Below are 26,929 nucleotides of genomic sequence, written 5' to 3' on the forward strand. Positions count from 1 at the left end.
TTCCTGTCCATCATGGTATAGGCCGCATAGAAGTGACAATCAGACAAATTCATCTGCACATAATGACCCTAATGACCCTGGACTGTCCTGGAAAAGTGCCTTTTTTTATCTTTTGTTTGTAACATGGGCTGAATTCTCATGTGTTCTATCTTGGCTGTTTTTTTCTTTTGTTTGTAACATGGGCTGAATTCTTATGTGTCCATCTTGGCTGTTTTCTAGGCCCAATTTATAAGAAAGAAAATCCATTTGCTTTTCTCCAGCACCACTGTGACCACGAACAACTGGAATAACCTCTTCACATGGCTGCCTGCTTCCTCTGGTCCCTGTACAATACATTCCTCACACAGCCTCTACAGTGATCTTCAAAACGTAAATCACATCATATCACTCCTTTCCTTAAAACCCTCCAATGACTTCCCATTTCAAATTCTCACAGGTGTCATCCCTTATCAGTCTCCCTTCACCATGATCCAGCCAAAGCTGGTACCATTTCAGGTTGTTCGCATTTGCATGTGTGTTTCTCTGCCTTGAATGCTCTTGCACTTGCACAAGATTTTCATGACTGGTTCTTTCCTGCCACTCATGTCTCAGCTCAAATGCCAAGTCTTCAGTATGGATCTCCTCTATGTACTCACCCATAGATATTTGTTTAAGCAAAGTTGGCAAAGTGTACGGGAATTACACTGGGGGCTTTGTCTAACACCTTACTGTTTCTATGGTGGTAACACATTGGGGGCTTGCTAGAAATGCAGAATTGTAGGCCCCGGCCTGCACCTATGGAATTAGTATATTTTAACAAGATCCCTAGATGAACTCTATAGAATTAAAGCTTAAAGCACCGGTCTAACATGTAATGGCTAACAGATTCCTTCTTTTTCTCTTAGTGATCATTAAAGAATAACCCAATTGACAAAGAGTCTTAGCAATAGTGCTATATATTCTATCCAGGTACATGGATTCTACTGAATGCTGACTAGTTTGAATACAGCACGTTATTTTTACGCTCATTTGCAGAAATATTTCCCAAATACTTGATTTAATACTTTTCCTTTTGAATGTATATTGGTCTATTGGGAATATAATTAGATTCATTTTTCAGGATTGTGTTACTTAAGCAGGTTAAGAATTTTTAGTTTCCTCTGTAATACTAAGTCTCAAGTCTTAAGATGGGCAACTTTAAAGCATTCCATCACGGTTTTAGCAAAAACACAAAATTTTGAGGAATAATCATGCCATAGTCATCATAATTGTTTAAATTCCTAGCTCATGTTGTTAATGCACAAAATCCTACAAGACGCTAAACTGCAGACAAAATTGCCTAAGAGCAATTTTAAGTGAAGTCTTTTAATGAGGGACACTGCAACACAACTTTAAATAAACTCATAAAACCCTGAAGTGCAATAAATGCTTTTTATTGTATGCTCATTTCAATGAGTAACATTTAGAAATAATAATCCCACATAACAGTGACAATCTTATTTTACAGCGTGTACATCATTTACAATCACATGACACACAATTTTAGATTTCCAAATTTAATATTCTGAAGTTAAGAAAGATAAAAAATTTATTCTCAAGGAACTGATTCCTATCTGGTGCAAAAACAGAAAGGTGAACATTATTTAAAACACAAAGCCACAATATAGCATGAAGTAAAATTACATTTTAGTTATGTTTAACAGATGAGTGTAAACATGAAGCAACTAAAACTTAAAAATACACATCATATGCATTACATTTATGAACAGGATTTTCATTAAATTTCCCTAAACCTGCTTTTTATTTTAAGCGCCATGTTGATTTGCAGCATGCTAACATGAAGCATTGTTAAAGGGATGCATATTTTAAATTTATACACTGTAAACTGAATATCCACCTCCAAGTTCTATTGGCAGCATAGTGTTTTGTTAAATACCGCATAAATACTGCCTCATATTGAAAATTCATGTTAATAATATGGTATATAGATTTTAAAAATCAAAATTTTCAATAATGGCATAAAATTGCACCTTTAAACATTAGAGCAAGTAAGACTAGAACAATCATACTTGCTATGACTGTCCTAAAAAAACCTCTAAACATAATATTTAAGAAAACTGTGTTCTCTCAATGTAATCTTTAGATCATTAAGAAATATAGTGCTAACTTTGCAACATTACTGTTGCATCCATTTTAGAAAGCCACATTTGACTCAAATATACTTCTGTCATATATGCCGCACTGAACAACAATCAACTTGTACATCAGAAAAAGGGGAACTTTAATCTTTAGACTTCAGTACAGAATGCTATATTTTAAACATCCTATCCTGTGTTAAAATCTTAGCAGCTCTGAAATTCTTTTAAATAGTATTGAATTAATCTAACCTGTTTTCCAGTGAAATTTCTTTTGATGAATACACAAAACTTTTGCCATTTCTGGAATTCAATTTCCAGGTACCATATAAAGGCTCAGTGACTAAGTGACTAATGGATGACTGCATTTTATTTCCCCACTCCATTTCTAAAACGGCATAAAAGTGACGCTTGCGATAGCAAAGCATTGCTAAACTCCTCAATTAGATATGATCTTTTCAGAAACATCTGTCTCTAGTATGATCAGTCAAATAAAGTGGTTGTCTTTGCTCTTGCCCCCTGTAGCTGAATTATGCTTATAATACTATTAAATAGACAAGGTTTTCTGCAACCATTCTATGGTGCTCCTTAAATTCTTTAATTTCAAAGGGCTATGAGATCCCCTCTCAATTCAAATATCTTAAGATCTTTAGTAAAAAGAATGTAAATTTATGATTTAATATCAAGCTTTGTAACCAGGTGAAACAGTTCATGAAATTATCTTTCCATGTAGCATGTCATATTTTCTAAATAGCTTCTTTCTTTATATTGATCTTATTACATAAGAGCCTCCTTGTGGTGCCTCATAATATGCTGATTTTTTTCTGATGGTCTTCGGAATCCCTTCTTGCAGAATTCACACCTGTGTGGATAGTCTTTTGTATGTATTGATATCACATGTCGTTTAAAGCCAGATGCATCTGTAGTGCTGTATTCACAATACTCACATTGGTAAATCTTCCTTCCAGTGTGAGTCTTCATATGCTTTTTGAGCTCATTTTGTTGTCTGAACCCTCTTTTGCACCTTTTACACTTCAGTGACTGATCCTTAGTATGAACTGAAAGGATATGACCACTAAGAATAAATGGATCTGATGTTTTAAAGTCACAGTGCCTACACTGATGAATCTTCCTACCCTTATGGATATCACTATGCTTTTTGAGCTCAGAAGGACGATGGAAACCTTTATCACAGACCTCACATTTGTGAGGAAAATCCTTAGTGTGGACAGATATGATGTGCCGCTTAAGGTCACTTGAGTTGGTGCTCTTATGGTCACAATGAGGACACTGGTGTGTCTTATGTCCTTGAAACAAATCCAGATGGCGTTGAAGTTCCCTCTCATCACCAAATGCTTGGGGACAATGCTCACATTTATATGGCAAATTGTTACCATGCTTAGACTTAATGTGAGTTTTCAAATTTGATTGATCTGCACACCTGAAGACACAATACTGACATTGATATGGCTTCTCACCAGTATGGGTTCTCATATGCTTCTTGAGTTCAGAAGGATGTCGAAAGCCCTTCCCACACTCAACACAAACATGAGGAAAATTCTTGCTGTGAACAGCCAGTAAATGTCGGTTTAACAGTCCTTGTTCTGCAGTTTCATAGTCGCAGTATTTGCACTTGTGCATCTTCGGCTCCTTGTCTCTTAATATAAGTTTATTTGAACTCAATGGACTAGCCTCTCTGTATCTTCGTGTGTATTCCGTAAATTCATGGGTTTTGTCAACTTTGTTTATAAGCTTATGGCTTTCTAAGTGGTTATGGAAACTCACTTTCTTGTTAGTTGTAAAGTCACAATCTGTACACTGATATTTTTTTCTCATCAAATGATCAGGATGATTCTTCATGTGTCTTTTCAAGAATCCCCTGGATTTAAACTTTTTCGTGCAAATATGGCAAGGGTATACTGTCAGGGGCTGTCCATCAGGACCTATTATAACAGCTAGATTAAAAACAACAACAACAACAACAAAACAAAACAGGGAAGTTGTGAAATTTGGCCAGACTGTTTTAAAGTTTTACCACAAAGGCGGCAAAATTAGCTGACATTCACAATGTGAGAACTGTACTAGTAGAATAAGATCCCGTAAGATAAAATGCACATTGAAAGCAATTTATAATAAAGTAGCTCACTAAAAAGTAATGAGCAGCACTCTACTATAGACTATTCACCTGCCAAAATGCTATATCACATGCACTTTGTAAACTAGAAATAGGCACCCTTTATTGTTAAATCAACCTGAAAATTCTCTTTAAAAACATCATTTGGGTAAAAAGCAAACAAGCACAGTTTTATTAAGTACCAGTAGAACATTTAAAAAACCCCAACTATTTAGATCAAACACAAGTAGGTACATGGGAGTAGGACTAACTACACTACAAACAACTGGCATATTCTTGGGTTACAAAAAATACTACTGCATTTCAAGTAATTATAATATTCATCGAGTAATGTATTAGTATTTTACCTGTTTGCCACTGCCTCATTTCTCCCCTTCTCCTCTTCTTAGCTTTTTGTTTAAGTACTTTATTTGTATTAATGCTATCACAAATTTGAAGGTATTGTGCTGCTGTACTACTTCTGTTTTCTAATGTTGAGTCCAAAGCATTTCCTGGAAAAAAAATCGATACACTATTAAACTACATATATTTATACTTTTTTGGTTTTAGTTAGAGGAATTAGAGAAGACATGGCATTCAGTTGCCATTGCAGTACTAAATTTCACAAAGTACACCCATCTTCTCCTTCTCTGTCTTTTATACTCTTACACACACGTGTATATGCAAATACTTTAAATACGATACCATGTGGAAGTAACTTTAAAATATCCCAATTTATTCATCCTAAAGGAACAAACTGATAAGGTGAATGAAACATAAGAAACTGAATTTTATGATCCTAAACAAAATCTTGACATCAGATCAATTTCTCATTGATGAAGGCTGATGAAATTAAAGAGATTTAGCAAAGAAATTTACACATGTCAGTTATCCAGTACAATCATGGTAACTGTAATACATGACAAACAACAGATTTCTTGTATTTATGCTTTAGAATAGTTTACTTAATGTTAAAAGTATTAAGATTGATTTTTTTAAGTGTTAAGATAAAAGTGGCAGGCAATCTACTGCAATTTCAGTGGGATCAGTGTATATGGAATAAAGTACTTCATAAAATCTCAGTTCTCACAGTCTCTTGTGTTATGCAATTTAGTTTAAAAATGTAGCCCTAAGAAACTGTTTAGCTTAAATGCTGTGATATATATGCCTCTCATTAATTCCCCTGAAATCTACAGTTAGAGAGTCAAATACCTCCTAAAGATAGAAACAAAATAGACACTTTATCATTAGAAAAAGTCTCCTTGTGTAAGAAAATAAAAAGAACTATCAACCATGGAATAAATAACACTATATGAAGTGTATCAAAACTAAAAAAGAAAAATTTACGCTGACACATGAGCTTTATGTAACAGCTATATAAATCTACTGGTTGCCATAGAAATTAAAAAAATAGTTCCATCCCAAGGAAGACATTAACAAGTGGTTGATATCATGGGCAACTTTTACTTTCATGTCAGAGTAATTTCTATTTTATAATTTTTTCCATAGTAACTTTTTTATGGCCCATGTAGTAAGTGGCCTGATATTTGTATCTTGAGGTAAATCTATTTTTTTAATTTTAATTTTTTATTTTTTGGCCATGCCATGTGGCATATGGGATCTTAGTTCCCCAACCAGGGATCAAACCCGTGCCCCCCTGCAGTGGAAGGGCAGAGTCTTAACCACTGGACCACCAGGGAAATCACGAGGTAAATCTAAAATGAACTGCATTCACAGAATAACACACGCTATGTCTCTATATAAATTAATCAATTTCCCAAGGAGGTAAACTCTTCTAACTAACTAGATATGACCAGGCAAGTAAGAGTCTAACAAATGGGTCTGTACACACAAACTAATAACTCTGTATCTACCAAGCAGTACACAAAACCAGCTACTTAACTTACATCTCACATATAATGCTCTCTCACCTGATGACTGACAATCTTCATACCTTCGAGAAACTCTTCTTTCATCTCCTTAAAAAAAAAAAGGCTAATTAAAAACTGATAGACTGAGTATAATGATTACTAGTAGATCACATCTTAAATCTACAAAATCTTACTTTGATCACCGTTCCTTGGATTAAACTTTTTTGTTGTTGAGTTCTTCCACTCCCATAGATTAGATAATATCACACACTGAAAATAAGGGCTGCTGTCAGCATCCTTTGAACTACTAACATCTAGGACAACCTTACTTTTCAAATAAAACCTGGGTAGATATTTCTGCAGAATACCCTCAAAATTGAAGATGCTCAATAAATGACTGTTGAATGAATGAACCTTTGGAAAAACCAAGTAAAGATAAATTAATGCATTTGAACAACAAAATTTTTCAAAGTAAAGAGTATACCTGGACCATCTTGTAAATTAAGTAAGAATGAGATAAAATAGAAAGGGAAAAAATAACTTGATAAATTTACCTTTCATTACGTACTTCCTAGAAGAGCACACTTGGATTTCTGTTCCTTTTCAAAACCCCAATATCTTATTATTTGTGGTGTTAAAACATAAAATAAGTTTTTCCAAAAGGGGAAGGATCAATTTTCAAAGGATATTCCTATTTTAGAAAAATAAAACTTTTTATGGCACTCACTTATACATGTAGGATTTAAAATAAATCCTACTGAAAAACAAAATGCATTAAGCAAGGTTCATTGTAAATAACACAAGATATGTGGTACAAAAATTATGTAAGTAACTAGAGATGAATCAGTCCACAGCAAAACATTTTATAGTATTAGCCAACTCATGGGGGCATTAGCACAGCATATTTAATGACCTAAAGGCTGATCAAATAGATATGTTATGTACTTATCAGGTGAAAAAATGCCAGTGTCCTACCATATGTCGCAGCCCAGACAACAGGGACAATTGTTTTATTAACATCAGAGTCCTCAAGCTGAGTCTCAGGGAGAGAAGTTCCTTCCTCTTCCCCTACAATGACTTCCATGTAAACTTCATCTGCTATTTCAGCGCAACCTAAATTTTAGAAATAATTGCTTGTTTATAACCCCAAGTATTTAATAAATGGGTAAAAATTTCCAAACGATTATCTTTCAACTTTCAAGATTTCAATTTGGTTAATTTAAAAATTACATTAGGCACTTCGCAGGCTGGTGCCACTAGGAAACAGTAATTTATCAAAGTTCTTATCCTCCTCTTAAAACCTAGTCCTACGAAAATGACTTCTAGATTATATAAAACGTGCGCTTGAAATATATTGACTGATTTCACAGTCCATTGGGCATTAGGAATTTATAAGAAAAGCTGTATTCCATAATTCTGCCTGACAGTTCTTCAGAACTCAGAAGGCATTTCCCATAGAATCAGTACTAAAAAGCAGTCCATGCTATCCCACATGTAAATTAAATGCAGTACTGTACGTGCAGTGAAAAATTGTCAAAAATATTAGTAATTGAAAAAGAATTAAAAATGAAAGTAAAACCATAATATATGGTTATAATATAAAATGCTGGTGGCTCAAGGCTATGTGGACACCCATTAAGAGGCAGGATTTTCAGAGACCCTACTGAAGACAAAAGCGTTAAGTGAGACATTTAAAAAAACATAGTATTAGTATAAAAGAATTTAAACCTAGAAGGTCAGTAAGTATATTTTATGTGAAATAATCCATTTGGATTTGAAGTGTTAAGTAGAAAATTGGCTTGAATTTATGCTTTTCCTTTGATTCACATACTGGGATTTTCTACTAAATTTTTTTTTCTTTTTTTGGCCGCGCCGCGAGGTGCGGCATGCGGAACTTCCCCAACCAGGGCTCAAACCCATGCCCCCTGCAGTGGACGCATGGAGTCTTAACCACTGGACCACTAGGGAATTCCCTACTCACTACTGAAAAATGTGGAAAAAATGTGGGGAAAAAGTATCCCTTTTCTCCTAGGTTTCCCTTCTTTCAATTAACCAGAAGGAAACATTGGTCTAAGTTTTGCACATCCTTATGGAATTCTGGCATCAGCTAACCTAACCTTCAGTCTCCTGACCAATGAGCAAAACAGAAAAGAAATAATCTAGAGACCAAATAGAAATTAATTCTTTTTCTCTCTAACCAAATTCTCTAGACTCATTTGTTTTGACATTTTCAGCTGTGGTATATTATTCATGTTTGTTTGGGATTGGAATTCAGCTCCCTATGACTTCTAGGGGAGGAAATTTGAGGAGTGGGGATCATAGTGCAGTATAGGTAAAGCTAACTATTATCAAGGTAATGCACTGAAGTGGAGGCTCTTGCTCTTCTAGGGCAAAACAAAGTCGTTTTTGTCTCAGCATGGCAAGAAGACAGAAAAAGCCTTAAGGAAGGGCTGCATTCCTACACTGAGGTGAGGAGAAAGTAGGAAGAAAGTAAAACATCTTCATAAGGAAATGTGTACCATGGCAGGAAAGGAAATGTGAGGAGCTTTTTACTCCCTGTGGTACTCAGCTGCAAGAAACCTTAAACAGCAACTACTTGGAGACCATCAACGGCATAATAAGTAAAAATCCTGGTGGCTTGACTTGGAAGAATACTTACTCAGCTAATCTCTCAGTGGCAGAAGGAAAACAAACAGCTAGCCCTTCTACTGCTAAATTCAGAGAGAGTTCAACAGTGTTCACTGCCATGTACAAAGATTACTGACAGCAGAGTTAGGCAGACATGAGTTCAAATCCTATCTTCCTCATTTAATACTGGAATGGCCTTGGGCAACTGCTTAATTTCCCTGAGCACTTTTTCCTTCCATAAAACAGGGCTAATACCACCTACCTCAGAGATGAATTATGAGAATTAAATGAGATAATACATATGCAACATATTCAATAACACACACAAAGTAGATTCTCAGTAATTCCCTACATATTTGTGGGCTATCCTAAAGTCAGGAACCATATTTAGCTGATCTCTGTATCCCTAGTATCTCAGACACAGTATTTTACGTTTGCTCATTTGAACAATACATGCATGCACGGATTGTCAAAAGGACCCTTTTCCTTTAAATTAATTATAGAGAAGGGTCAGATTTATTTTATTGAACTTTGTTCCTATGTAGTGCTTGAATATGAGATTGTTTTTTTTTAAGAATGCATGATGACTACTGATAAGTCACTACAGTGCCTTTTTTCCTTACTGATATCATCTTCTTCTTGAGAAGAATCTTTAACTGCCATGTAAACCATCTTCTCCCGCTGCATTCGGGTCTGGTCAAGCACTCCAGCTACAGAATGCCCATTGGTGTACTCACTCTCTGTGACAATTTCCGTTCCACCTTAAAAGTTAAAACATGTATCAAAATCAGTAAGTATCATGGAATAATTCCCTAAATTAATAAGAAGGATACATAAAAATATTTTCCTTTAGAAAAATATTCCCCCTCAAATATTCAAACATAAAGTTCTAAGTGTCAAGAGAATTTTCTTATAAATTGCACTTTAAATTTTCAGTCATCACTAAGAAATAACAACAAATGTTAACACTTACATTACACTTGTATATGCCAAGCACTATTTAAGTCTTTTACATGTATTTACCCATTTAATCCTCACAATAGCATTATAAGGTAGTTACTACCATTATGGCCATTTTATGGATGAGGAAACTGAGGCAGAAGAAGGTTAAGTAATTCACCAAAGACCACTCAGCTAAATGGAAGAACTAGGATTAAAATCCAAAGCACCCTGCCTCTAGCCTGCCCTTAAATACTCATAATTTCCTTCTCTAAACCAAATCCCCTCCACTCATATGTTTTGAAACTTCAACTGGAATCTTCTACTCAAGTTTAAAAATATCTAAGATGACTTGTTCTCTATCCGTGATTTATATTTATATATAATTTTTAAATATTCCATCCCCAAAGAAACCTTTTATAAGAGTTGCACTTTGAAGGCAATATTAGAACTTAGTCTCCAGAAAAGAGAAGTTCTAATTCCTAACCATTATAGCAATAAATTAAAATTATTATTTGTACCTATTTCAACGTCATCTTCAGCCTCAGCTTTAAATATATACACTTTTATTACTTCTGAACCAAATCCATCTTCTTTAACATCTTCTTGTGAACCATCACTGCTGATTTTTAATGGTGTGTTCCCCATATGCTCTAATTTTTCCCCAACATCATCCACTGTAAAATATAAACGGGAAACTGTTTCAGTCAAAAAGTACCATTGACATTTAGTCGGTGTTAAGTATTAGTGCAATGTGAAATAATGTGTTAACCACCTACCCACTATATTCAATTAATGACCTATTATGCAACCATTAAGAGTGGTATATTTCATGAAAAAATGTATACAAGACAGATATACTACATGATCGTAATTATATAAAAGACATAATCACAGATTTCAATTTATGTATATGAAATACTCTTAACCATACAGCTTTAATTAAAGTGGTTTGGGAAAAGATTAAATAATCTTCCATTACATTCAACATTTTAAGCTAAATCCTAACACCAAAATTAATAACAAAAATTACAACATAAAATATATAGTACTCATGAAATAAGCTGACATAAACAATTCCCAAATTAAATAGCAGTATATCTAAAACCAATTAACATATAAAATCTAGTATTTAAAAAAGAGAAAATAGAAAACACTTGAATTATTTTATAAAAAGGGCTTTTCAGAAATCATGAAAATAAAATCTTAGTAAATACTTTTAATTCTTGTTGAGTCAATGGAAGGCTACTTCAAATCAGAAATTTTGTATACTTCCAGGTTTACCATTGTATGATTTGCTTCAAATCATATATAAAATAAAGAAACAATAAATACTTACATTTTAAGTATACTTAAAAATTTGATTCTTTAAGAATAGCATTTAGTGTCAAGTGAATACTGTGCATAAACTATGCAATGAATACATTATATTCATAAAGTTTGCTCTTTGAACATAAATATTAAACAATATACTCCCCCAAAGATTATATGCCTACCATTTTTTATTTCAATGCTTGTCCTGTCCCCATAAAAACTGAAATGTAACCTAAACTGAAAATCTGCTCCTCCCTACTATATGTATCATAGTATCATATATGAAACAAAATCATGAAGACTTGACTATATCTAAACAATTCCAGAGCTACTGAAAACAGAATAAAGTGACATTAAAAAGTTTTTAACTCAGTACTCTTAAAATATGAATTTCAGTAAGATCTAAATGGGTCAAAGTCTAGATTTTCTCTACCTCAGTTTCAAATTTGATACATGCAAATTCAAAAATATTCCTTTGGCCTTTCAAAATGGTGAAAACACCAGAATTTCAGAAATTCTTCTTACAATGTAAAACTACTTTAACTTTGTGGTTAAATATAAATGATTCCACATTATTTAAGAGTTCAAATAGTTTATTGTCTATGAAAGAGAGTATCTAAATGATCAAAATAAACAGAAAAAAATATTTTCATTCCATCATAAACCTAATTCTGTTAGTACTTTTTTGGCAAATATTTTTTTCACAATGGGACAGATTAAAATGAAAGAAAAAAGGATGAGGAAGAATCTGATATTACTGGTTTTTAACAGCCTCTCTTTTAAAATACGTTGAATAAAACAATGAGATCATTAAAAAAATTAAGAGGCAAGTTAAGTCTTCAGAAAAAAAGTACTTTCTCATTCTTGGAAATAAAGACATAGGATATAAAACACTCAAAAAGTGTCCAAAATATGAATTTCTTAGGTTGGACTAACAGTAAATTAATGAAAAAAATACTCTCATCTGATAAATACTACTTTATTACACTTCAATGGTTAAAAGTAATCAGAGTTCCTCCTGGGATAAACTGAATTAAAACTGTAATTCACAAAACTAAAGCTCATGAAATGAAATAGACATTTGTTTGGTCATTTCTCAAAAGTTTTGTACCATAATTTTTGCTTTAAGTATTGAAATTACTGGTGCTATTCTGATTCCATTTACACCTTTCCTTGAGGTCCACAGTTTAATGCATCCATTATTTTCTACTTAATTAGATTCCTCAGAATGAACAATTTTGAAATGTATTGAGTAATTAAACTTGTTTTGTATTTTAAGTTCATAGAAGATGATAAAGTTATTAAATATGTTAGTGTACAGTTTTAAGAGATAAACCATCAACTTCACCAAGATTTATTCTATACCCTTTGTTATAGAAAGTACAAAGTTAACAAAGATTTAACAGGCAATCAACAGATTTTAGAAATAGATCCTCAAAGACTCTTCTTTACACAGATAATACTCAAAATACCCAAAATTCAAGCTTAACCTTTTTGTTATAAGGCTTACAACATTCAAGTCCCACAGTGTTGTTTCCCAACCCACATGACATCCCAGCCAGTGATAAGTGGGTAATAGTATATAAAACGCAGAATTCTACTGGTGCTAAATATAACATTAAAACAGTAAGGTGCGGGGGTGGGATGAATTGGGAGATTGGGATTGACATATATACACTACTGTGTATAAAATAGATAACTAATGAGAACCTACTGTATAGCACAGGGAACTCTACTCAGTGCTCTGTGGTGATCTAAATGGGAAGGAAATCTAAAAAAGAGGGGATATAGGTATACGTATAACTGATTCACTCTACTGTACAGCAGAAACTAACACAACATTGTAAAGCAACTATACTCCAATAAAAATTTAAAAAAAAAAAACAGTAAGGTGCATTATTTGCCAACCCTACAAAGTTTGCTATCGTTCAATATTCTTCTATAGCCCATTGGTACAATTTGATTAAAATTTCATTTTAGCAAAATGTACAGTATAATATTTCTTTTAAACACTAAGTAGGCTTTTTACTGTACCCCTTTCATGTTACATCTACCAAAATTATATGGTGAATATGACATCAGTATAGACTACAGCTGACCCTTGAACAATGCAGGGCTTAGGGGCACTGACTCTCCACATAGTCGAAAATCCATGTATACCTTTACAGTTGCCCCTCCGTATCCGTAGTTCCGCATCTGCAGACTCAATTAACCTCAGATTATGTGACACTGTAGTATATATTTATTGAAAAATATCTTTATATTAGTGGACCCACACAGTTCAAACCTGTATTGTTCAAGGGTCAACTCTGTATTGATGTACCACAGGGATGGGGTGAGGCAATGTGTAATGGATCCGTATTATGCAATGATGAAACAAACAAAAATTAGTAATATTTAAATTACAAAGGTATTCCATTCCCAGCTGTATATATCCAAGACATCTGAAAACCTATGTGCACAAAAACTTGTACATGAATGTTCAGAGCAGCATTATTCATAACAGCCAAAAAGTGGAAACAACCTAAATGTCCATCGACTGATGAACTGATAAATAAACTGTATGTCCATATAATGAAATATTACTCATTAATAAAAAGGAATGAAGGACTGATGCATGCTACAACATGGATGATCCTTGAAAGCATTATACTAAGAGAAAGAAGCCAGACACAAAAGGCCATATATTATATGATTCCATTTACATGAAATGTTGAGAACCGGCAAATTATAGAGAAAGAATTTGGATTAGTGGTTGCCTGAGGGGTGAATGGAGTGGCAGGGGTGATTGCTCAAGGGTATGGGGGTTTCTTTTGGGGGGAAGAAAAATTCTAGAATTGATTATGGTGATGGTGATACAATTCTGTGAATATATGAAAAACCACTGAATTGCACACCTTTAATGAATGAATTGTATGGCATGTGAATTATATCTCAATAAAGCTATTATACTAAAAAAAAAAATACAAAGGTGTTAACTTTTCTCTTTTACCCCTGAAATTGGTGAGGTTTCATGACCGCTCCCATAATGACCCTACCAATATGTTTTGCTTTATACAAAATTATTTTCCTGGAAGAAATAAAAACTGATTTTATAGGTAAAAAAAATAATTTGAATGCATTATATTGGTTCATTATTTAAAGGAACCTCCCTTCTCCGGTGAAGCTTTTCATAAAGCAAATCATCACCCAGAAATGTTTTGAGGGTGTTAGGTATTTTTAAAGAAAAGCACACCTGGGATAACTTTAGACAGATACAGTTATCCTATATTAATTTCCAAGTTACTTAGCACAAGTGGAAGAGCCTAACCAACTGCTAAGATAAAGAAATTGTGACATTTGGTCTGAAAGTGGAAAAATCTCAGATGCACCTCAGAGACTGAGAGAAGACAAACTCAGCTGCTGATAAGATTTCCTTACAGGAATAGTTAGGGATTTAGGAATAAGATAACAGTCTGTTTTAAGTCTTCAATTTTATCCCTTGAGTAGTTTGAAGATATCTTGGGGAAAAAACAGAGGACTTTTAAAATTACCATTGAGACATTTCAAGGCAATTTATTCTCTAACTCCTGAAAGATTCAATGGTCAACAGAAACCAAGAGGTAAAAAAATGAATTAAAGATTAAGTGATGAAGAAAAAAAGGGAAAAACTAAATAAAATAAAATAAATGAAAATGGTTAAAAAGAGTAACTAGTCTCAATTTGAATATTCTAACCATTATAAAAAGTTAGGGATCTGGGTGGCAAGAGAATGAATGATATAAAAAATATTTAATTTTTGTATATTCTATTTTCTAAAATAAAAAATTATTTAAGTTTTAAAGGGATTTTTTAAATAAAGGAATGCCTTCAAATTTTATAAAGAATAGACCCACTTCTTCCTCAAGCTCCATCAGTAACTTATCGTGAGATTTTTATTATTGTTGCTGTTCAGGCAAACTTACCACTTAAAATGAGAATAAGATATTTCTATCTTCCTCATTCAGATAGAATGTCTTAAGGACATCGTAAAGCAGTCTGAAATAAATATGTTTAAAGTATTTTTGCATGGACTATAAAGACACATATATAGACAACAGAAAACAAACATAGGCAGAACTGTAGAACACAATCTGAGTTGATTATTTACTTTTCAAGTATTTAATTCAAAAAACTAATCACACATTTCTTAACATACTATGCTTAAACTCCTAAGCAAAACTGAACTGACATCTCCAGTACCTGTCATATTAAAAAGAAAGCAGTGGTTGCATGAAATAAACTTCCCATTTTGAAATATATATATTTACCATTAAAATATTGCATCACTTAATGTTCTTTTTGAACCTTCCAAATCTGTATTTTTGTTCTAAGATATTAATAAATTGCATTATTTTACTCCATTGTGGGTATAAATTTTCATAAATTAAAAACATGAACAAATTCAAAAAAGCATCTCAACAACACAGCTTTGAAAAAAATTATTTTTCAAAAAGATCACCCCCATGACTTTTATTGAATAGATCCCCATCTTAGAAAACCTGTCGGTGTTATACATAAATCAGTTTCTACCAAGTAATTATGGACTTTAAGTTTCACTTACAAGATATCATTAAGTAGTCTTCAGAAGTGCTCTTGACATCATCATCATCATCATCATCATCATCATCATCATCATCTTCAGTTTTAATAGTAACTGTAGAACCAGGAACACCGCCAGCTGCTTGAATCACAGTTTCTGTATCTGAATTAGTTACAAGAACCTCCTCTGATACCATTGTGGGAGAGTCAACTCCTGAGACACAATCTTGGACCACATGTTCTAAGTGTCCATCAGGACCAGTAACAAGGTCAGCCACAAAAACCTGCTCAGGTACTCTAACAGTTTCTGTAATTAGCTCAGACGTCAAGATGTGATCACCGTCATCTTCCTCTAAATCTTCTTCAATAGCAACATCAGCCTCAAGTACGGCTTCAGGAACAATTACACCTTCTGTTACTACATCAGTCTCGGTGATGATATCAGGCCCATGGACAACTTCAGCTGCGAGGCCATGATCAAGAGTTATCCCATCGTCTGTGACAACATCAGAAACTAATACAGCCTCAGGAACTGAAACAACAATATGGTCTCCATCGATATGCGCAGTACCAGCCATTCCAGCCACTACAATACAAACAATTATCCAAAAAAAGTAAAGTTATTTTATTAATTAAAAGTACTGTATGTATATATCAGATGACATAAAATAGTTTTTAAATATGAAATAGTCCTGGGCAAACTATCATTTTAAAGAACCACTGACAATTTAACTGTAATAAAAATCATCACCAACCAGGAACTGGGGTGGAGATGGGTGAAAACAATATTAGTAAAATCTAAATTAAGACCTTAAAAATAATGTACTTTATTTTCAAGTAAAAAAAAAGCTACAATGAGATATCACTACACACCAATTAGAATAACTAAAATAAAAAACAATAACACCACAGGTTGGTGAGGATGCAGAGAAACTGGATCTCTCATACGTGATGGCAGCAGCCACTCTGGAAAATAATTTGCCCAGTTTCTTATAAAAACATGTGCTTACCAATACAACCTAACAACTGTACTCTGTGGCATTTCTCCCACAGATATTAAAATATGTTTACACAAAAAGCTATACATAAATATCCATAACAGTGCATAGTAGCTATTATTTCTAGTAGCAAAAAACAAAAATACAACAACTCAAATGTCCTTTAGCAGGTAAATGGTTGGTTAAGCCAACTCTGGCACATCCTTACTATGCAATACTACTCAGCAATAAAGAAAGGGACAAAACTATTGATACATTCAACAACCTGAATCAACTGCTAGAAAATTATGCTGCATGAAAAAAGTCAATTACCAAAGGTTACTGTACTGTATAATGTATAAATGGAATCATCTATATAACATTCTCAAAATTCTAAAACTATAGAGATGGAGAACAGATTAGCAGTTGTCAAGGGTTGGGGTGTGTGTGACTATTTTGGCATAGCATATATATGGAGATGGAGCCATTCTGTATCTTCATTGTGGTGGTGTCTACACAAATCTATATATGAAATAAAACTGCATAGAACTATATACACTCTCACACACACAAATGGCGAAAACTGAATGAGATCTGTAGTCCCATTAACAATAATGTACCAATGTTAATTTCCTGCTTTTGATACTGTACTACAGTTATTATAAAGATGTCACCATTGGAGGAAGATGAGTAAAGGGTATACAGGACCCTATATACTATTTTTTCTACTTCCTGTGAGTTTAACATTTCAAAAAATTAAAATTAAAATAAAAAGGGCACACAAACATAAAAGGTTGCTAATATGTTAAATTGAGTTAATAAAATATGACAAGCTTAATACATTAGAAATACATATTATAAACATAAAAGTCCCTGAACTTCTTTATTGTACAAGAATTACTATATTCAAAAATGGAAAGCATCCTTTAACATCTGATTTGAGGAGAAAAAGAACCAACTCATTTTAGGCAAAGATTTGGTTTATTTAAAAAACATACATACAAACTCTAAATTGCATTAAATTCTAAATGAGTAAATCTGCAGGAATAAAGTTTTAAATAACGTTTTTCTTGAGCAGCACGGTAAACACCAACTCCTACCCCCCTTGTAAATACTGTAAGAGTGTAAAATTCCTTCATAAGTAATTCTGTTACATTCTCCCTGAGGTGGTATAGTAAACAAATTAACAGAGTTTGTGGACCAGGTTACAACAAAATTACCTACATGAAATAATCCAGTACAAAGCCTTTTCTTCATAATGATCACTTTCTATACAGTAATACCTGAAAGAGTACCATTTGTTATACACTGTTCACTATTATTAACCAATTCATTATGGAAGTTTGTTAGCAAGTTAGGATGGAGACCAGTAAACACTACTAATACCCTAACACACCAAAAAATAAGGTGAGAAGGGAAAAGCTGCCTTTCAGAATTATATTCCTTTCAACCCTTCTGTAGCCTTCTCACTATTCTCAAACTCTCACCTAAACCACCATATTACCCAAAAGGACACAGCCTCAACCTTGAAAATCTGGTAGACAAAGGGAGTACGTACAGAACAAGTACTTTCTATTCACTTGTTACTCCACTGGCCATTTTTGGAGACAGGGAGAAGGTGAGGGTTCAAATTTAGTATTCAACCAGACTGGAAATATGGTTTTTACCAGGGAAAAGTTAAATGTTAACCCTATAAAATTCACAGGATTGCAATTCTATGTATATGAACAATGAAATTAGTATTTTATAAAATCTTTTCATAAGTTAGACGTAAAATATGGGAAATCTCATTTATTTTAGAACACTGCTGGAGAGTAGTTTGGTTTCTGAGAATAGACACTAGGGAAGGATGGAAGGATAGAATAATGCTAGTGCTGGTTTGGGTTCAGATTAATCTGTTTGGGAGGGTTCTAAGAAGAAGGAATAAGTGTTTTTTAGTTTACCTAGTCTTTAACTCTAGCAGGAAATTACAGGTCAAAATAAATCAGATCTAAACCAAAAAAAATCCAAACATCCTTGTTTGCCCTGAACTAAATAATTTAAGGATCTTAGACCAAGAATTAATGGGTTCCTCACAGGGTATTGGCACATTACTCAGACCAAGATCCAAGATGTCTTTTATTAAATTTTGCACTTTCCTCTTATCAACTCATCTGTTAGATTTCACTGACTTTCTAAACAAAGTCACTTATTTTAGCTATACTCTAGCTATATTTATTGAGTACTATGCACCAAGCAACCTAATACTTTTACATATATTATCTCATTTAAGCCTCAGAACTCTGTAATAAGGTGAGTGTTATTATCCCCATTTTAAATATGAACAAACTATGGTTTAGAGAGATTAAATAACCTTGCCCAGACAGGAATAAAGACGCAGACCTACTAGAGAATGGACTTGAGGATACGGGGAGGGGGAAGAGTAAGCTGGGACAAAGTGAGAGAGTGGCATGGAAATACATACACTATCAAACGTAAAATAGATAGCTGTGGGAAGCAGCCGCATAGCACAGACAGGGAGATCAGCTCCGTGCTTTGTGACCACCTAGAGGGGTGGGATAGGGAGGGTGGGAGTGAGGGAGACGCAAGAGGGAAGAGATATGGAGGTATATGTATATGTATAACTGATTCACTTTGTTATAAAGCAGAAACTAACACACCATTGCAAAGCAATTATACTCCAATAAAGATGTTAATAAATAAATAAATGAATAAATAAATAAATAAATAAATAACCTTGCCCAAGGTTCAAGCTGGGAACTGAACTCATTGTTTTACTCCAGACTGGCTTTTTTTTTAAACTTGCCTAAATGAGGAGAATAGAATTTACTTATTCTAGAGACTATTTTTTAAGGAATTTATAGGGCTAATCAAGTGAGTAACTACTAAAGGAAGAGTTTGAAAGAGAAAGAATAAGAAGACCTACCATAGAGTCACTCGTTTAAAATTTAAGGCATTTAGTAAGCAACATTAAAGGGCATTAAAATTTATCTCACTAGGTAGCAAATTATAAATGATATGAAGAACTTTTAAAAAGTGTGAAATCAATTAGATAACCAGATAACAGTAAGAAACAAGTCATTATTTCAAGCATTTCCTTTTTTACTAAAGTTATTTAATTTAAATGTGAATACCTGGAATTTCACCAGGACAGCATAAAATTTGGTATTTGTTGGGTCCATCTTGGGCCACCATCTAAGGTTTTCTGCTACTTAAGTCCCAAAGCAATATGGACTCTTTTCAGCAATAAAAACTTAAACAACAATTAAATTCAATGGCACAGATTCCAAGGGCAACTATTACACTGAGACACGCACAAGTTATTACATAAATCATACTACTGTAAAATTTAAACTCTAAAGTATCCTTCAAAAGAAACTGGTCCAATAAACTTCTCAATTAAATTAATAGTTCAGATTCTTTTTCTTTTTTTTACATCTTTATTGGAGTATAATTGCTTTACAATGGTGTGTTAGTTTCTGCTTTATAACAAAGTGAATCAGTTATACATATACATATGTTCCCATATCTCTTCCCTCTTGCGTCTCCCTCCCTCCCACTCTCCCTATCCCACCCCTCTAGGTGGTCACAAAGCACCGAGATGATCTCCCTGTGCTATGTGGCTGCTTCCCACTAGCTATCTATTTTACGTTTGGTAGTGTATATATGTCCATGCCACTCTCTCACTTTGTCACAGCTTACCCTTCCCCCTCCCCATATCCTCAAATCCATTCTCTAGTAGGTCTGTGTCTTTATTCCCATCTTACCCCTAGGTTCTTCATGACATTTTTTTTTCTTAGATTCCATATATATGTGTTAGCATACGGTATTTGTCTTTCTCTTTCTGACTTACTTCACTCTGTATGATAGACTCTAGGTCCATCCACCTCACTACAAATAACTCAATTTCGTTTCTTTTTATGGCTGAGTAATATTCCATTGTATATATGTGCCACATCTTCTTTATCCATTTATCCGATGATGGACACTTAGGTTGCTTCCATCTCCTGGCTATTGTAAATAGAGCTGCAATGAACATTTTGGTACATGACTCTCTTTGAACTATGGTTTTCTCAGGGTATATGCCCAACAGTGGGATTGCTGGGTCATATAGTAGTTCTATTTGTAGTTTTTTAAGGAACCTCCATACCGTTCTCCATAGTGGCTGTACTAATTCACATTCCCACCAGCAGTGCAAGAGTGTTCCCTTTTCTCCACACCCTCTCCGGCATTTATTGTTTCTAGATTCTTAATATAGTAGCCATTTCATATTAACCAAAAACCTTACAGAATTTAGAGATCCTGAGCCACACAATGTGTTTACTTGGCTAGGTCTACCTATGTATGCTAAACTCTTATGTTTCACAAGTATAATTAATTTATGGCATTGCAGATATCTAAGTTTTGATGTTAGCAAAAATTTAAAGAGAATGTATCTAATTTCTAATCAATTTTTAGAATTTGGAAAGCTTAGTATTAGATAAATAAGGGATTAATTAAACCTCAAGACATTGAGGAGGAACAGTGGAAAGAAAGGTAAGAGGAACACCAAGCAAATATTCACCAGCACCAATCAGACATTTTTTTCACTCTTTGAAATGAATCAAGTTTTACTTGCCAATGGGCAACTTCTTCAGGAGTGAGGGTGGTTCTGGCACTTTACCAGATACTACAGGGTAGGTAATATTTTGTATTAAATGGAGAAAATACTGCCTTTCTTCCATTTAAAAATATCTTACTTTTAAAAGGTAAAAAATTAAAGTTGAAATTTCAACCAAAACTTAATTTATCACACTGAATTTCAAGTGTTCCAGAATTTGAAAAACTATCTCTAGTAAAGAATTCACAAAATTATTTGTGAAATCTCTTATGCTTCAGCCTTTTGTCCTTCTTCTAGAGTTTATTCCTATACTTTTTTTTCACATAAAATCACTTCTAAGTCATCAATAATCAACACAACTCACTTCTGACTCTTTCAGCAGAATAAATCCATAATTCCTTTCTATTTCATGAACTACACAGTCATCTCGATTCCCACCATATTAAATCTTAATCTACGCATTGCACCTTTACCATCAGACAGAAAGGTCAAGGAATCAGAGAACTGGGGAGGACATTAAATGTTTTCTAGTCCAACCCCTTCATAAAAGTGAAATATGTAATTTGCCCATTTACACAGATAATTTAATAGGCCTGCCAAGACTAGAATCTAGTTCTTCTGGCTCTCATTACTGTGGGCTTTACAACAGAGGACAAAATAACATATTCAACCATATTATCTGAAAACAGTAGGAGCATTTTCTTAACTGAGTAAAGTATCACTTGTTGTAATCCCCCATTCCTAATTTCATCTTTAACAATTCCACAGTATCTCATGTTTCTGTTTACTTTTGGTCCCAATTTACCATTTATCTTTTTTACTCTCATTCTGATCTTTTCTTTAATTCTTACCACTCTATGCCCGCCTCTTACACTTCAGATACCTCTCTCTTCTATCATTCAGACTGAACCTGTCCAAATTCAGTTTCTTTGTTGACTGTCAAGCGAGTCTTATCATCTTCATCAAAATGACTACTGTTAAGAGGCTACTGAAAAACTTGGCCACAAAAGTAGGTAATTTTTTTTTCAAAAAAAATAAAAAGGTAATGCTATTAGTAACAACTTTCTGAGGATATGGCATCAGAATATAATTAATCACATAATGCAAGATATTCCTCTATCACTATATAAGCATCTAACTAACTTCTTTGAAATGACTGAAGTACTTCCTTTTTCAGCTTTATTAACAATGCAACTTAAAATGTATTTTATATTTTAATATTTCCTACACATGAGAACTGATGCAGGTATTTATGCAAACTGAGTTTTTCATTTCCAATGACATATTACCACTATATTCCAAGTTTCCTTACCTCAACCTTCCCACAAAATTATAAGAATGATTTTATCTAGACTACTGACAAATCGCCTTACTTTAAGAAAATAAGCCCTACAAATGTATTTTCCTGGCAAAAGAACAATTTTTCATTGTAATTTCTCCCCTTCCCCAATACAGTTTTGATATTTAGTATGTTCTGACTTTTAAAAAAGAAAGAAAAAATATAACAAAGAAAATGCTTTACCAAAATCCTGCATAATCATGGTATGTGCCATTCTAGAGTCTGATGTGTGCAATCCAAGACTTCCACCACCTGAATCCATACTTAGCAAAGTTCATTCACAAATCTCTGTAAAAGAAACGGTTTTAAAAATAGTTTAAATACATTTAGGCCAAAGTCAGTTGCTTTGAGAAAATGATGCAATTGAAAATGTGCCTCTCAACCAGGTGTGCAAATCTTATTACAAAGGAAAACAAAACAAGCAAAAACCTTGATTAGATGCTTTACGTGACAACCATAAATAAAAGAAGGGTCAAATGGAAGTAAACCAAAGATAATGGAGAATAAGCACAGTAAGGGTGATGAGCCATAGGGAAGTGAAAGAAGCAAGCAAAAGAACAAAACTGTAGCACTGAGGTTCCACTTAAAATGTTATTAAATAAGAAGAAAAAAGAGAACAAGATGACAACAGGCAATAGTTGGGATATTTATACATTACTAGAGGACTCAGGTGTCTAGTATTAGTGAATTTCATCCAGTGGCTCTCATCCATTTCTTCCAGACCCAGCTCAGCTCTGCAGCGTAGTTCTGCAGATAAACGTGTGTTTCACCTCTGGCTCCCGGGGTTCTACTTATAATGTAAAATGTTCTATCCCAGTTTCCCTGGAGTTCTTTGAGCCAGTAAGGACGTCTGGCCTTATTCTACTACATTCTCTTGTCTCACAGTTTTGAGGACTCATGAAACATGACTGCTTCCTAAATATAGTGGAGATAAGATCAATCACATACAAACATTTAGTAAATTGGTTCTTTCAGAATATCTTTTACTTGTAATTGTATGACTAATTTTTTTCATTAATGATTAATAAAGTCACACTAGCCTCATGCTAGTTTTGAAAGCAAGGGCTCAACCTATTTCATTTCAAATGACTTATCCTATATTTAAGATCACCAGATCGTATGGAACCTAAAGTCAGGTTCTGTAACTCAACGTATTTCTTACAACTACATGTATACTTTGCTTTCAAACATAAGATTCTAAGTAAATCAACCAAAAAGTCTGTCAATTTTATAAAACATTTCCTCATTTTTAGTTAGGAATGTTTAATAAATTGGGCTATACCACACAAAAGATGAGGTTGCATCATTAAGTTTTAGAAACTTTTAGAAAGCTGCCATGTAAGACAACTTAATCTATCCTTAAGTACCAGAGATCACTAAGATTTTTTCCCTTGTCTCAAAATTTGATAGGTGTAAAAGAGGCAAGAAAGTCTCACAGAGTAATCTTTATTAACATTTGAGTCATGTATATCAAAATTCTACAGCAGTAGGTTATTTATCTGTATATTAAAATGATTCTAACAAAATTACTTCATGTGTGAGCAAAATTACAAATTTTTAGAAACTCTTAGCTATATTTCTCTATATTTTTTCAAATACCACATTATTTTCTGCCTTCAAAATGAAGTCAAGAGGGGCCAAGAGAGTTCACAATAAACTACCTGGGGCTTCAGAGAGATAAATTAAAATGCCATAAGGACTTATTTTTAACATTTAAAACAGTGTACTATTCCAAATTTAATTAGAGTAATTGCTTTCTTTATCACATAACTAATAGAACAATTATAGATGTCTTTAAAATGTTTTAACACTTAATTTTGTTTAATTATTAAAGATAAAACATTAAGTAATTTGTTAATCACCTTAATATGAGTATCCTGAAGAAACTGTTGATTTTCTTACATATTGTAAAATAAAATCTGCAGCACTTTCTTTTTGTTATTTTTCCTTCTGAACTACATTACTTTCTTTGGAAAAACGTTCTTTTTACCTATTGTAAAAATACATTCACAATTAGATATTTTAAAACATTTTAAACCAAATCTCTTACACAACTTAAGAATTTTTCTTTACACTTTAATGTTCAGATTAGGAAGGGTTCATATGCTCAAAACTGCTAATCCAAAAAGCAACCGAAGGGATTGCAACAGAAACAACTACCTAAAACGACATAAGCAACGTTATTTCACTTAGAATTCGACCACCTGATTAAACCAAAATCTTCCCTAAAGCATATTTTAATAATCACTAGCAATACCTTATTTTGGAAAGTAAAAGAGAACCAACCAAGGGCAAGCGTTACCCTTGCCAAATTCATAGAGAAAAATCTGCACTAGTGCTCAATGAAGTGTAAAAATTTTAACACACAGTGCAACTATTACGGGAAGTATCACACTGCAAGAATACCAAATAAATAAATTGGAGCACCTTTTTCCCATATAGGAAGTTTCAATAAGATCAATAATGAATGAGGTATGAGAACAGCAGTGTGTTAAGGATTCAGCAGCCAATAGATAGCTAGGCTTCTCAGTCTTCTCAAGAGTGTATCTCCCATCCTTATTGAATGGAGGTACCCACCAAGCACTCTTCAAGTAAACATCTTTCCATAAATATGTGGGGAGCAGAAATCACAAATCAAAACAAGACAACCCCACCCCCACATTTTACTCTCATTTGTCTCCTCGTCTCCTCTAAACATAGTTCACTCAGGACCTAGCTTCTCAATAATGTAAATAGGGTGAAGGACAGGAGAGAAATCCTAAGGCGGCAGAGCAAGAGAATGTGAAAGTAGTATTAGCAGAGATAGGAGACAAAGGAGCCCTGGCAAGTAGCAGTATTGCAGCTTTGGACGCAGCCCTCTTCCCGCAGAAGTCTCCCTTTCTCATGATCATGCCAAGTTTCAATCATTTTGAGCAGAATGCACACATGTGCCCTCCCATATATTACCCATCTGCCTGGATCTTCAACCAAACAAGAGAACCTTCGCAGTGGAAAGTCAAGAGAGCGAAGAAACAAGAATACCCTTAACCCTCCTCCCGCACTTGGTGCAGCGGTCGCCACCGCTGCTACCCACGCCGTGCTGCCCAACCCCTCATCCTCCTCCTGCTACCTCTGCCCCGCTACACGGGAGACGGCGGCTGGGAACCAAAATGGTGGTGTTTTAACGGAGGCGACAGTTGCCGCACACGGCCCCCCACCCCCACCCCAGGCTCTGACGGCTCCCTAGCCCCTAAAATGCCCGATTCGGTGCCACCTTCTCGCAAACGCCGCCATCCCTCGCGCGTTCCAAGGTTACCATTCGCGGCAGAAGGGGGGCGGGGGCGAGGTAGGGGCAGTGCAACCGAGAGGAATATTGCGGGGCGGGGGTCGCCGAGAGAAAATGCCAGGGGGCCGCCGCATTCTTCACTTCACTGTTTTGTTTTCCGCCATTTTCCCGTCACCCTAAACCACCGACGGCCTCCACGACGGCTCTCGCCCCCGGGGGCTCTGGCCTTGGGGAAGAACGGATCGGCTGAGGGGGAAGTAATTCTCTCAATTCCTCCAGCCACCCGCTGCTGCTGAGGAGAAACACTGTCTGCCCGAGGGGGAGGGAACGCTTAGGGACTAGACGCCACTTCCATTGTTCCCTTCGTCCTACACTACACGCTGGGTGGGAGCCTCTCCTCAACTCACGCTAACGACACTGAGCGCAGCGGACCCGAGTCCCTCTACTTTCTCCTCAGGAGTCTCCTTACCTGCAGCCGCTACCGCCAGTTGGCTTCTGACCGCGCTCCGGATTTCTGCGGGGGGCGGCAGCTGTGGATCCGTAAGCTCCTCACATTCGGGTTTCCGAGGTTCCGCAGCTCGAGCCAATCACAAGCTACTCTGCGTCTGGGAGGCGCGCCGCCTAGTCCTCCTTTATATAGCGGCTGACTTGCTGAGGTTGCATTACGTCACGCTCCCCTTGCTGCAGGGTAGGGGGCCGAGGGAGGAGCGCGCACGCGCGCGCGGTCGATCCAGAAGCCCGCGCTGGGTTTCTGCCCGGAGACCCCGCGGACTTGCAAGCCGGGGCTGTGCCACCGGCCGAGACCCAGTGCGCAAGCCTCGATCTTGGCGCGACCCTGAGGAGTTTCCGTGGGAAGATTTTCTATTTTCCAGGTTTCTCAAAGGAGAGGAAGAGGGGGAGGGGGAGAATTAATATCTGAATGGCCACTCACTGAACCTCTCATAGATGTTGGATACCGTTAAGAAAAAATCGGCCCTACCCTCGAGGATTTGACCAATTAGGCTGACCAGAGTGATAAGAGGTTTACCTCCCCAAATGAAACCCTTGTGTGTTTTGCAGTTTCCCTCCTTCATTTCTTTTATATTTCGTAATCGTAGACAATTCGATGAAGAAAGTAAAGTGAAGAAAAGCATAGAAGGGAAAGGTGGACAAAGGACCTAAATGAAGTGAATATTAAATATCTTGAATGTGTCACTTTCAGCTTGTGTC

At 35.0% G+C, this 26,929-nt stretch overlaps 1 protein-coding gene across 6 annotated transcripts; it reads right to left on the minus strand.

Annotated features, from left to right (window-relative positions):
• Positions 1-1,404: 1,404 nt before the first annotated feature.
• ZNF711 (zinc finger protein 711) lies at positions 1,405-26,302 on the minus strand. Of its 6 annotated transcripts, none has more exons than XM_060003002.1 (10): positions 26,190-26,302; positions 24,318-24,445; positions 22,639-22,743; positions 15,562-16,125; positions 10,187-10,342; positions 9,350-9,487; positions 7,074-7,211; positions 6,159-6,206; positions 4,596-4,739; positions 1,405-4,069 (listed from the first exon to the last, which is right to left on the minus strand). In XM_060003002.1, the coding sequence occupies exons 3-10, from the start codon at positions 22,715-22,717 to the stop codon at positions 2,892-2,894; spliced, it is 2,445 nt and encodes an 814-aa protein (XP_059858985.1). In that variant the 5' UTR covers positions 22,718-22,743; positions 24,318-24,445; positions 26,190-26,302; the 3' UTR covers positions 1,405-2,891. The 6 variants fall into 6 exon arrangements, with proteins under 6 accessions (XP_059858985.1, XP_059858986.1, XP_059858988.1 ...); XM_060003003.1 differs by having other exon boundaries at positions 22,639-23,370; XM_060003005.1 differs by lacking the exon at positions 24,318-24,445.
• Between the last annotated feature and the right edge of the window lie 627 nt (positions 26,303-26,929).

The sequence above is a fragment of the Delphinus delphis genome, chromosome X (genome assembly GCF_949987515.2).
Source record: "Delphinus delphis chromosome X, mDelDel1.2, whole genome shotgun sequence".
Lineage (NCBI taxonomy): Eukaryota > Metazoa > Chordata > Mammalia > Artiodactyla > Delphinidae > Delphinus > Delphinus delphis.